The following is a 12,993-nucleotide window of genomic DNA, read 5'->3' as shown; positions in this document are numbered from 1 at the left end:
TAAGTTTTGTATGGAGCAACATATTATGTAATGTGCACCAAATACAAAAACATAGCGATCACTATTTTTCATTGCAAACTTTTTCAGACTTCATGCAGTGTCTTGTTTAAATGGGCCAACGGCCTTGCCGCAATGGCAACACCGGCTCCTGTTAGATCACCGAAGTTATGCGCCCTCGGGCTGGGTTAGCACTTGTACGGGTAACCATCTGGTCTGTTGAGCGCTCTTGGCAAGCGGGGTGTAGGCAGCCGTTGTGAGGCAAACTGAGGAGCTGCTTGATTGAGAAGTACGGGCTCCGGTCTCATAAACTGACGTACGGCTGGGAGACCAGTGTCCTGACTACATTCCCCTCCATATCCTCATCGAGTGACGCCTGTGGGCTGCGGATGACACGGCGGCCGAGCGGTACCTTTGGGCCTTCAAATGGTTCAAATGGCTCTGAGCACTATGGGACTCAACTGCTGAGGTCATTAGTCCCCTAGAACTTAGAGCTGGTTAAACCTAACTAACCTAAGGACATCACAAACATCCATGCCCGAGGCAGGTTTCGAACCTGCGACCGTAGCAGTCTTGCGGTTCCAGACTGCAGCGCCTTTAACCGCACGGCCACTGCGGCCGGCCCTTTGGGCCTTCGTGGCCTGTTCGGGAGGAATTTCGTTTTCGTCTTGATTAAATATAAATATCACAACAACTTCGAACATTAAGGAAATGATGGGCCCGTTGTAACAAAGTTCACATGTAAAGATATGAGTAAAGCAAAAATTAATTTTTTACCAATTAGTTTCCGTAAAATCTTTTGAGAAAAATTGCAGGACATGCGCCTCGATTCTATCATCGCGGAGTATGGCCAACTGGCCCAAAACGGGCAAATAACATCCGCCTCCCCTTCCGAACAAACAAATGAACTTGCCAGTGCTTCAGACGAAAACTGGTTACTGCACATCTCTCACTGTATGCTGTGTGTACTCTCTCTACTGTCTGTAGCATCTCAGCAGTAAATGGAGCATGACAACGATATTTTGACCTAGCTTCCAGTAATGTGCTTCTGACGGTTCGTTGTTACACTCTGTCTGTAACCTCTGCCCACATTTCAGCCGATGCCACCCATCTATTTGTCAGAGACAGTAGAAAAATCGTTCGACTCTTTCGTGGAAGAACTTGTGCCTGCTTTTATAGGCGCAATGTTGTCCTCAGAACATCAAACCACCACTAATTCTGCAGTTATTCCACTATAGACAACTTTCTCTGTGATCTGTTGATATGAGACTTCCATGTTACTCATGCAAAATTGTTGCCTTCACCTGAAAAATTCCAGTAACGTTAGACACACGAAATAAGCATTTCCTTCGATATTACTGAGAACGAACCATGTGTAACAAAACTACTTGGGTGAGTGACTACTGTATTGTAATGAATGAATAATGATGTACGTTGTGAGATTCTTTTTACTGTTGGCATCATTTCAATTGGTAAGCCTGTTACAAATATGACACTGTCAATTTGTGACGAACTTAAAGGAAGTAGAAAACTTTTTTTAGTATAAGTAACAGCAGAACTTAATAAATCCTGCTGTCTAATTGCATCAGTGGTGATTTTTTTATGTGGGCCTTAGAGTGTAGTATAAGGCATATTTCTGCGGCTAACGTTTGCTATCCTAACGATAACGACTTCATAAGAACCTATTATGAATCTAGAAGTAGTTTTAAATTTAAAACAAACTGAGCAAGAAAGTTTATGTGTATCCATGCAACAATGGAGTCGTAACATAACAGACCGAATTAATGAAAACCAACGACATATAACTGCAATCGGGCTGATGATATGTGGAAATTTGTGGACGATTGGTATTCGAGTTCGGATTTCCTGCTTAACGCGAGCCGCTCCCCTTGACTACCTCAGCTATCTAGGCATACTGCTCATCCGACCCAGATTCCCCCCCCCCCCCCCCCCCCCCCCCCTCTCCTCTGTCACTCTGTCCCGCACAGGTAGCGCTCCTGTCAATTCTTGTGCTGGCAGCTCCGCCTGAATCCCACAGGAGTTCAGACGTAACGTGCATTCGTATTGAAACAATCGTAAGAGCCGTCGCGTTCACATGTATACAGGGTGGTCCATTGATCGTGACCAGGCCAAATATCTCACGACATAAGCGTCAAACGAAAAAACTACAAGGAACGAAACTTGCCTAGCTTGAAGGGGGAAACCAGATGGTGCTATGGTTGGCCCATTGGATGGCCTGCCATAGGTGAAACGGATATCAACTGTGTTTTTTTAAAATAGGAACCCCCATTTTTTATTACGTATTCGTGTAGTACGTAAAGAAATATGGATGTTTTAGTTGGCCCACTTTTTTCGCTTTGTGATAGATGGTGCTGTAATAGTCACAGACATATGGCTCACAATTTTAGACGAACAGTTGATAACAAGTAGGTTTTTAAATTAAAATACAGAACGTAGGTACGTTTGAACATTTTATTTCGGTTGATCCAATGTGATATATGTACCTTTGTGAACTTATAATTTCTGAGAACGCATGCTGTTACAGCGTGATTAAGTACGACATTAATGCAATAAATGCTCAAAATGATGTCCGTCCACCTCAATGCATTTGGCAATACGTGTTACGACATTCCTCGCGACAGCGAGTAGTTCGCCTCTACATCTACATCTACATCTTCATCTACATGATTACTCTGCAATTCACATTTAAGTGCTTAGCAGAGGGTTCATCGAATCACAATCATACTATCTCCCTGCCATTGCACTCCCGAACATCGCGTGGGAAAAACGAACACCTACACATTTCTCTTCGAGCTCTGATTTCTCTTATTTCATTTTGATGATCATTCCTACCTATGTAGGTTGGGCTCAACAAAATATTTTCGCATGTGGTCTTTCCAACCGAAGTTGTTCGTAATTTTTACACCCAGATACTTAGTTGAATTGACAGCCTTGAGAATTGCACTATTTGTCGAGTAATCGAATTCCAACGGATTTCTTTTGGAACTCATGTGGATCGCCTCACACTTTTCGTTATTTAGCGTCAACTGCCACCTGCCACACCATACAGCAATATTTTATAAATAGCTTTGCAACTGATATTGGTCTTTGAATGACCTTATTAGACGGTAAATTACAGCATCATCTGCGAACAACCTAAGAGAACTGCTCAGATTGTCACCCAGGTCATTTATATATATCAGGAACAGCAGAGGTCCCAGGACGCTTCCCTGGGGAACACTTGATATCACTTCAATTTTACTCGATGATTTGCCGTCTATTACTACGAACTGCGACCTTCCTGACAGGAAATCACGAATCCAGTCGCACAACTGGGACGATACCCCATAGGACCGCAGCTTGATTAGAAGTCGCCTGTGAGGAACGGTGTCAAAAGCTTTCCGGAAATCCAGAAATACGGAATCAACTAGAAATCCCCTGTCGATAGCGGCCATTACTTCGTGCGAATAAAGAGCTAGATGCGATGCACAAGAACGATGTTTTCTGAAACCATGCTGATTACGTATCAATAGATCGTTCCCTTCGAGGTGATTCATAATGTTTGAATACAGTATATGCTCCAAAACCCTACTGCAAACCGACGTCAATGATATAGGTCTGTAGTTCGATGGATTACTCCTACTACCCTTCTTAAACACTGGTGCGATCTGCGCAATTTTCCAATCTGTAGGTACAGATCTATCGGTGAGCGAGCGGTTGTATATGATTGCTAAGTAGGAAGCTATTGTATCAGCGTAATCTGAAAGGAACCTAATCGGTATACAATCTGGACCTGAAGACTTAACCGTATCAAACGATTTGAGTTGCTTCGCAACCCCTAAGGTATCTACTTCTAAGAAACTCATGCTAGCAGCTGTTCGTGTTTCAAATTCTAGAATATTCCATTCACCTTCCCTGGTGAAGGAATTTCGGAAAACTGCGTTCAATAACTCCGCTTTAGCGACACAGACGTCGGTAACAGTACCATCGGCACTGCGCAGCGAAGGTATTGACTGGGTCTTATCGCTTGTGTACTTTACATACGACCAGAATTTCTTCGGATTTTCTACCAAATTTCGCGAAAATGTTTCCTTGTGGAACCTATTAAAGGCATCTCGCATTGAAGTCCGTGCCAAACTTCGCGCGTCTGTAAATTTTAGCCAATCTTCGGGATTTTGCGTTCTTCTGAACTTTGCATGCTTTTTCCATTGCCTCTGCAACAGCGTTCGTACCTGTTTTGTGTACCATGGGGGAACAGTTCCATCTCTTACCAATTTATGAGGTATGAATCTCTCAATTACTGTTGCTACTATATCTTTGAATTTGAGCCACATCTCGTCTCCATTCGGAAGGAATGGAGATTGTCTCTTAGGAAGGCTTCTAGCGACACTTTATCCGCTTTTTTAAATAGAATTTTTTGCGTTTGTTTCTGGTGGATTTCGAAGAAACGGTATTGAGCCTAGCTACAACGACCTTGTGATCACTAACCCCGGTGTCAGTCATGATGCTCTCTACTAGCTCTGGATTGTTTGTGGCTGAGAGGTCAAGTGTGTTTTCGCAACCATTTACAATTCGCGTGGGTTCGTGGACTAACTGCTCGAAATAATTTTCGGAGAAAGCATTTAGGACAATGTCGGAAGATGTTTTCTGCCAACCACCGGTTTTGAACAAGTATTTTTGCCAACATATCGAGGGAAGGTTGAAGTCCCCACCAACTATAACCGTATGAGTCGGGTATTTATTTGTTACGAGACTCAAATTTTCACTGAACTGTTCAGCAACTACACTCCTGGAAATGGAAAAAGGAACACACTGACGCCGGTGTGTCAGACCCACCATACTTGCTCCGGACACTGCGAGAGGGCTGTACAAGCAATGATCACACGCACGGCACAGCGGACACACCAGGAACCACGGTGTTGGCCGTCAAATGGCGCTAGCTGCGCAGCATTTGTGCACCGCCGCCGTGGCATACGGAGCTCCATCGCAGTCTTTAACACTGGTAGCATGCCGCGACAGCGTGGACGTGAACCGTATGTGCAGTTGACGGACTTTGAGCGAGGGCCTATAGTGGGCATGCGGGAGGCCGGGTGGACGTACCGCCGAATTGCTCAACACGTGGGGCGTGAGGTCTCCACAGTACATCGATGTTGTCGCCAGTGGTCGGCGGAAGGTGCACGTGCCCGTCGACCTGGGACCGGACCGCAGCGACGCACGGATGCACGCCAAGACCGTAGGATCCTACGCAGTGCCGTAGGGGACCGCACCGCCACTTCCCAGCAAATTAGGGACACTGTTGCTCCTGGGGTATCGGCTAGGACCATTCGCAACCGTCTCCATGAAGCTGGGCTACGGTCCCGCACACCGTTAGGCCGTCTTCCGCTCACGCCCCAACATCGTGCAGCCCGCCTCCAGTGGTGTCGCGACAGGCGTGAATGGAGGGACGAATGGAGACGTGTCGTCTTCAGCGATGAGAGTCGCTTCTGCCTTGGTGCCAATGATGGTCGTATGCGTGTTTGGCGCCGTGCAGGTGAGCGCCACAATCAGGACTGCATACGACCGAGGCACACAGGGCCAACACCCGGCATCATGGTGTGGGGAGCGATCTCCTACACTGGCCGTACACCATTGGTGATCGTCGAGGGGACACTGAATAGTGCACGGTACATCCAAACCGTCATCGAACCCATCGTTCTACCATTCCTAGACCGGCAAGGGAACTTGCTGTTCCAACAGGACAATGCACGTCCGCATGTATCCTGTGCCACCCAACGTGCTCTAGAAGGTGTAAGTCAACTACCCTGGCCAGCAATATCTCCGGATCTGCCCCCCATTGAGCATGTTTGGGACTGGATGAAGCGTCGTCTCACGCGGTCTGCACGTCCAGCACGAACGCTGGTCCAACTGAGGCGCCAGGTGGAAATGGCATGGCAAGCCGTTCCACAGGACTACATCCAGCATCTCTACGATCGTCTCCATGGGAGAATAGCAGCCTGCATTGCTGCGAAAGGTGGATATACACTGTACTAGTGCCGACATTGTGCATGCTCTGTTGCCTGTGTCTATGTGCCTGTGGTTCTGTCAGTGTGATCATGTGATGTATCTGACCCCAGGAATGTGTCAATAAAGTTTCCCCTTCCTGGGACAATGAATTCACGGTGTTCTTATTTCAATTTCCAGGAGTGTATATCATCAGAGTCTGGGGATCGGTAGAAGGAGCCAATTATTAACTTAGTTCGGCTGTTAAGTATAACCTCCACCCATACCAATTCGCAGAGAGTATCTACTTCGACTTCACTACAAGATAAACCACTACTGATTGACACAAACATTCCACCACCAATTCTGCCTAATCTATCTTTCCTGAACACCGTCTGAGACTTCGCAAAAATTTCTGCAGAACTTATTTCAGGCCTTAGCCAGCTTTCAGTACCTACAAAGATTTCAGCTTCTGTGCTTTCTATTAGGGCTTGAAGCTCAGGGACTTTCCCAGCACAACTACAACAATTTGCAACTACAACTCCGACTGTTCCTTGATCCAAGCACATCCTGTATTTGCCATGCACCCTTTGAGATTGCAGCCCACCCTGTACTATCTCGATGCCTTCTAACCTAAAAAACCGCCCAGTCCACGCCACACAGCCTCCGCTACTCGTGTAGCCACCAGCTGAGTGTAGCCAACTCCTGACCTATTCAGCGGAACCCGGAACACCACCACCCTATGGCGCAAGTCAAGGAATCTGCAGCCAACACGGTTGCAAAACCGTCTGAGCCTCTGATTCAGACCCTCCACCCAGCTCTGCACCAAAGGTCCGCAGTCGGTTCTGTCAACGATGCTCCAGATGGTGAGCTCTGCCTTCATCTCATAAGCAAGACCGGCAGCCTTCTCCAAATCAGATAGCCGCTGGAATCCAGAGAGAATTTCCTCAGATCCAAAGCGACACACGTCATTAGTGCTGACATGTGCCACCACCTGCAGCTGGCTGCACCCTGTGCTCTTCATGGCATCCGGAAGGACCCTTTCCACATCAGGAATGACTCCACCTGGAATGCACACAGAGTGCACGCTGGATTTCTTCCCGTCCTTAGCCGCCATATCCCTAAGGCGCCCCATTACGCGCCTAACATTGGAGCTCCCAACTACCAGTAAGCCCACCCACTGCGATTGCCTGGACCTTGAAGGCTGAGAATCATCTCCTGAAACAGGACAGGGAGCTGCATCTGGCTCAACCAGAGACAGTACCCGAAACCTGTTTGTCAGACGCACTGGGGAGGCTTTGTGATCAGCCTCCGGGGACGTCTTTCGCTGTCTGCCACACCTTGGAACGACCTCCCAATAAACCACAGGCGAGGGCTCAGCCCAACTGCGGACAGCAACCGGGGCAACCACAGCGGCAGACCGATCTGGGGACAGACGGGACGAGGTTGACATCCCTGTGATACCCAAGTCTGGCTCCCCACAGTGGTGCCCATTGGCAACAGCCTCAAGCTGCATGACCGAAGTCAGCGCCGCCTGCAGCTGTGAGTGAAGGGATGCCAACTCAGCCCTCATCTGAACACAGCAATCACAGTCTGTAATGTTTGCACATACATTGACAATGTGCTGACGCATGTTGTCAGGCGTTGTTGGTGGATCACGATATCAAATATCCTTCAACTTTCCCCACAGAAAGAAATCTGGGGACGTCAGATCCAGTGAACGTGTGGGCCATGGTATGGTGCTTCGATGACCAACACACCTGTAATGATATATGCTATTCAATACCGCTTCAACAGCATGCGAGCTATGTGCTGGACATCCATCATGTTGGAAGTACATTGCCATTCTGTCATGCAGTGAAACATCTTGTAGTAACATCGGTAGAACATTACGTAGGAAATCAGCATACATTGCACCATTTAGATTGCCATCGATAAAATGGGGGTCGATTATCCTTCCTCCCAAAATGCCGAACCATACATGAACCCGCCAAGGTCGCTGATGTTCCACTTGTCACAGCCATCATGGATTTTCCGTTGCCCAGTAGTGCATCTTATGCCGGTTTACGTTACCGCTGTTAGTGAATGACGTTTTGTCGCTAAATAGAACGCGTGCAAAAAGTTTGTCATCGTCCTGTAATTTCTCTTGTGCCCAGTGACAGAACTGTACACGACGTTCAAAGTCTCGCCATGCAATTCCTGGTGCTATCGATGTTGATGTAGCATTCTCAACACAGACGTTTTTGAGATTCCCGATTGTCAGGCAGTTTGGCTGCTTCTGATGTGCGGATTAGCCGCGACAGCAGATAAAATAGCTACTTGGGCATATCCTTTGTTGCAGGTCTTGGTTAACGTTTCACATGTCGCTGAACTCTTCCTGTTTCCTTAAATAACGTAAATACCCAGTGAACGGTCCGGACACTTAGATGATGTCGTCCAGGATACCGAGCAGCATACGTAACACACGCCTGTTGGGCATTTTGATCGCAATAGCCCTATATCAACACGATATCGACATTTTTCGCAATTGGTAAATGGTCCATTTTAACACGGGTAGTGTGTAATGAAGCAAATACCGTCCGCACTGGAGGAATGTTACGTGATACCACGTAATTATACATTTGTGAGCCACCTATCACAAAACAAAAAAAGTGGTCCAACTAAAACATTCATATTCCTTTACGTACTACACCAAAATGTAATAAAAATGGGGGTTCCTATTTAAAAAAAAAACGCAATTGATATACGTTTGACCTATGGCAGCGCCATCTAGCGGACTAACCATAGCGCCATCTGGTTTCACCACTTCAAGCTAGACAAATTTTCCGTCTTTGTAGTTCTTTGTATGACGCTTATTTCGTGAGATGTTTGGCCCGATGTTTGGTCTATCTGATATGTCAGACAGAGGAGAAACCATGCAGACATGTACAGGGTGTTTGGAAATTCTCGTTACAGACATCTAGGACTTAGAGAAGGGAGTGAATACGTAACCCATATCTGGAAACGTCATCCAACGGCGCTACAGAGCGTCAAAGTAGCAGGCTGTAGCGCCTGTAAATGTTTGCATCTACAGGGTTACCTGATGATGATGTTACAAACTTTCTAGGGTGATGAAGAAGGATAAATGCATCAGTATGAGGTAATAGTCGCTGAAACGGAAACGAACGAGGCGAAAGTTATTATCGAGAACCATTCTGATACCTCTGACAGTGGAATACATTTACCGGTATTGTTGTTTATGAGACTGTATGGTAGGCAACTTTGAGAGGTGGTAGTATGGACCAGAACAAGAAAAAATGTCCAGTAAACATGGCTCTAAAATGCATATCCTAAGAGCTATGAGCACTAGTTCAGTAGAAGAGGTGTGTTTCACAGTAGCGAAGATAAACAAGTGCTCAGAGCTCCTTAGGCATACATTTTAGAGCCCATGTTTACTGGATTTGTTTCCTGTTTTGCTCCATGCTACCACCACTGAAAGTCTCCTTCCACACAATCTCAGCAGCAACAGCACCTGTACACATATTCCACTGTCAGAGGTATCAGCACGGTTTTCGCTAAAACTTTCGATTCATTCGTTTGCGGTACAGAGACCCTTACCTCATATTGATATATTTGTCCTGCTCCATTATCGTAGAAAGTTTTTAGCATCAACACGGAGTCACCCTGCATATAAGGTGAATCACCTAAAACATGCACTGCAAATATTGCGGAAATGGAAAGCGCTATTAATGTGTGGTTTTCACAGAATGGATTGGCAGTCTGAGGCTCGTATTGTTAGCCAATCAACAGACTATAATAATACTTAGAAAGTTTAATTTTGTGCAAATATACACTTCATTAAATGGAACAATGCCTATTAGCAGTAACGAATTAAAATCACCTGTGGTAGCACACACTGGAGAACAACAGAAGTGCATACACTAGTTATGTTGATTCTGACTAGTAACGAGACAATAAAACATCACAAGTTGGATTAAAAATGACCACTAGCAGCGGAAATATATGCTTACAGTCCGTATTGAATGACTGCTCCATACATACTAGTTTTTCAGCGGAGATGAGCGAGCAGGCTGCAATAATACATCGTTGCATATCGTCGCGTGTAGATGGCATGTCTTTGTAGGCAGCTTTCCCCACAGAAAAAAACTCTACACACATCAAATCCTGGGAATGGATTGGCCAAGCTAGAGGTCCTTTCCTTCCAGTCCAACGATTTGGAAGCAATTAGTGAAGACATGCTGTAGTACTTCGTGCAATATGTGCTGAACAGTCATGATACTGGTACCACAGGTTCCAAATAGTCTCCAGAGTAACGTCTTTTAGCATCTGTGGAAGATGATCTGTTAGGAGACTGAAACTTAAGCGCATTCAGTGTTCTGTCTATGACAAATGGGTCTATGAGCTGATGGTTCACTATCCCACACAACACATTTACACTCCATGGACGCTGACGTTCCACCTGATGAAGCCAACGGGGATTGCCGCCAGACTAATAGTGCTTGTTTGAGCGGTTTACATGGTCCTGATTGGTAAATGTGGTTTCATTACTAAACAAGTTACATGATACATCTGAAGTATTCTGTCTTGATGCCCACATACTGAAGTTAACATGGATCTGGTGATCGTTTCCTTGACACTCTTGAAGGAGAGAAATGTGACTGGGATGGAACCTATGTCAATGAAGATAGCATTGGACACTTAACTGACTCATGCCGCTTCCTCGTGCGATTTCGAGGGCACTAACGTGCGGATCAGCTGCAACAGCAGCAAAAACATTAACTTCCCCCTTTTCTGTCATCACTTGTTTTCTTCTGTTACGCTGTTTAGGTGTTACACAACCACTTGCACGTAACTGGCTGAAGAACTTGATAAATAACTGCCCAGATGGTCGACGTCGTTTGGTATATCTTGCCACATACTCCGTAGAAGAATGAACTGCATTCTTGCTACACTCTTCATCGTGAGCGTGTCGGCTTTTGCTGCATTGGTAAATCCAATCGTTTACTGACGACCTACTAGTTAGGCTGTCACACACTAACTAACCCACAAGTCGCAATGCTCTCAAGAAATACACAAGCCCCTAAGTATTATTACGATGTGTTTCTTGGCTAACAATACGAGCCCCTGATGGCAATCCATTCTGTTAAAACCGTATATCAGTAACACTTCCCATTTCCGCAATATTTGCGGTGCAAGTTTTAGATGATTCATCCTGTATACATACATTTACTGGAGCCGGTGACTATAAGTTTGACGCTGTGACATTGGATGATATTTTCGGACACTGATTCCTATTCAAAACATCATGTACTCAGTCCACTCTACAAGCCCTAGCAGTTTCTAATGGGGATTTCCCAGCACCCTGTATGTGTGTATATTTTCATCACACCACTTGCTGAGACTGCAACTTGCTGAAATTTTTCCAGTTAAAGGCTACTATGTCTTTATAGCCTGTGACGATGTGTCAAGCATTAGGAGACGAAACGTTAGGCGCAGACATATAACTTAGACTACAGTCTTAGGCCCGTGCAATAAAACTGCCACGGACGGAAAAACTGGCCTTCATTGTGTGTTATGTAATTTTATGTTGTCAGGAAGACTCGCAAATGAAAATGACCCAGAAGGACCCGATGGTGGAAGACGTACTGCAGTGGACGCCACTGCAGTTTGCTGAGGTGACGAACGCCTGGTATTGGGTGGATTTGTTGCTGCAGGGTGGTGTACCACAACAGGATCTGACGATTACAAAGACGAAACTCCGCAACGAAGAAAGTGCCGCCCAAATAATGAGGGCAGCTTGCGAGTCAGGGTACATATCCTTGCTGAACTTCGCACTGTCTGTGGACCCGTCGCTGGTGGAGGCGATGCTGGACTCGTACGGCTCGACGGCGCTGCACGTGGCGGCTTCGAACCGGCGCAACGCGGCCGTCAGGATCCTGCTGGGGGCCGGGGCCGACGTGCAGGCCACCGACCTGCGGGGGCGGACAGCGCTGCACGCTGCTGCCGAGAACGACGCCGTCGCGTCCATCCACGTGCTGCTCGAGCACGGCGCCAACATCTGCGCCAAGGACTGCGACGGCAAGACGGCCACCCTCCTGGCCCAGGAGTGTGGCCACACTGCCGCGGCCAACACCCTTGACCTGAGCGGCTGCATGCAGTGGTCCATGCGCAAGCTCATCATCGCGGCCGAGGCGGGCAACGTGGAAGCCGTCCGTCAGATCCTGCCGGCCGTGAAGACGGTGGTGAAGCCGGGTGAGTGGCCGCATCTGCACTGGGCGACGCTCAACGGCAGCGTGACGGTGGTGCGCACTCTGCTGGCCGCGGGTCTCGACCCCAACGGCAGCGACCGGCACGGCAACACCGCGCTGCACGTGGCGGCGGCGCGCGGCCGGCCCGCCACTACGTCGGCGCTCGTCGACGCCGGCGCCGACCTGGACGCGGCCGACTCGAGCGGCTCGACGGCGCTGCACTACGCGGTGCGCACCGACAACGTGCCGGTGGCGCGGCTGCTGCTGGCGGCGGGAGCAGCGCCGGACCCGCGCGACGACCAGGGCCAGACGCCGCTGCACCGCGCCGTCGCCAGGGGCTCCGCCGCCGCCGTCGCGGCGCTGCTGCGCGCCGGCGCCAGCCCCGACGTCGCCGACGGCGCCGGCCGGACGCCCGCCGACCTCGCGCGCCAGCTCGGCTACAAGGACGTCCTCGGGTGCCTGCGGCTCACGCCGCACTGACCAAGTGCGCGATCTTCCACCTCTTGTCTACAGAAATAAACGAGGCGTTGCACACACGGATGAAGCTGTTCTTCACCTCCCTTTCCTATCCACCACTGGACTGTATGATCCATTGTGGTTTCTGTTCACTTACTGCTTGATCTAGAAAGATATCTTCTTCCTAAGTAATCGTGCTTTGGACATCCAGTGCCTATAGTGAATCAGTTTCTGTAGTCTACAAAAATTTGTTCTACATTCACATCTGTACTGCGCAATCAGCCATACTACGTGTACCACCATTACCGAGCGA

At 47.8% G+C, this 12,993-nt stretch overlaps 1 protein-coding gene across 1 annotated transcript in view; it reads left to right on the top strand.

Moving 5' to 3' along the window:
• LOC124594173 (ankyrin repeat domain-containing protein 65-like) overlaps nucleotides 1-12,704 on the top strand; it is a 28,210-nt gene extending 15,506 nt beyond the window's left edge. Inside the window, exon 2 of the mRNA XM_047132529.1 lies at nucleotides 11,571-12,704. Coding sequence (XP_046988485.1) covers nucleotides 11,583-12,704 — 1,122 coding nt within the window. The 5' untranslated portion in view covers nucleotides 11,571-11,582. The remainder of the gene's footprint in view (nucleotides 1-11,570) is intronic.
• The last annotated feature ends 289 nt before the right edge of the window (nucleotides 12,705-12,993 follow it).

This window comes from Schistocerca americana, chromosome 2, assembly GCF_021461395.2.
Source record: "Schistocerca americana isolate TAMUIC-IGC-003095 chromosome 2, iqSchAmer2.1, whole genome shotgun sequence".
In the NCBI taxonomy this organism is placed as follows: Eukaryota; Metazoa; Arthropoda; class Insecta; order Orthoptera; family Acrididae; genus Schistocerca; species Schistocerca americana.
This window is presented reverse-complemented; position numbering and strand designations above follow the sequence as displayed.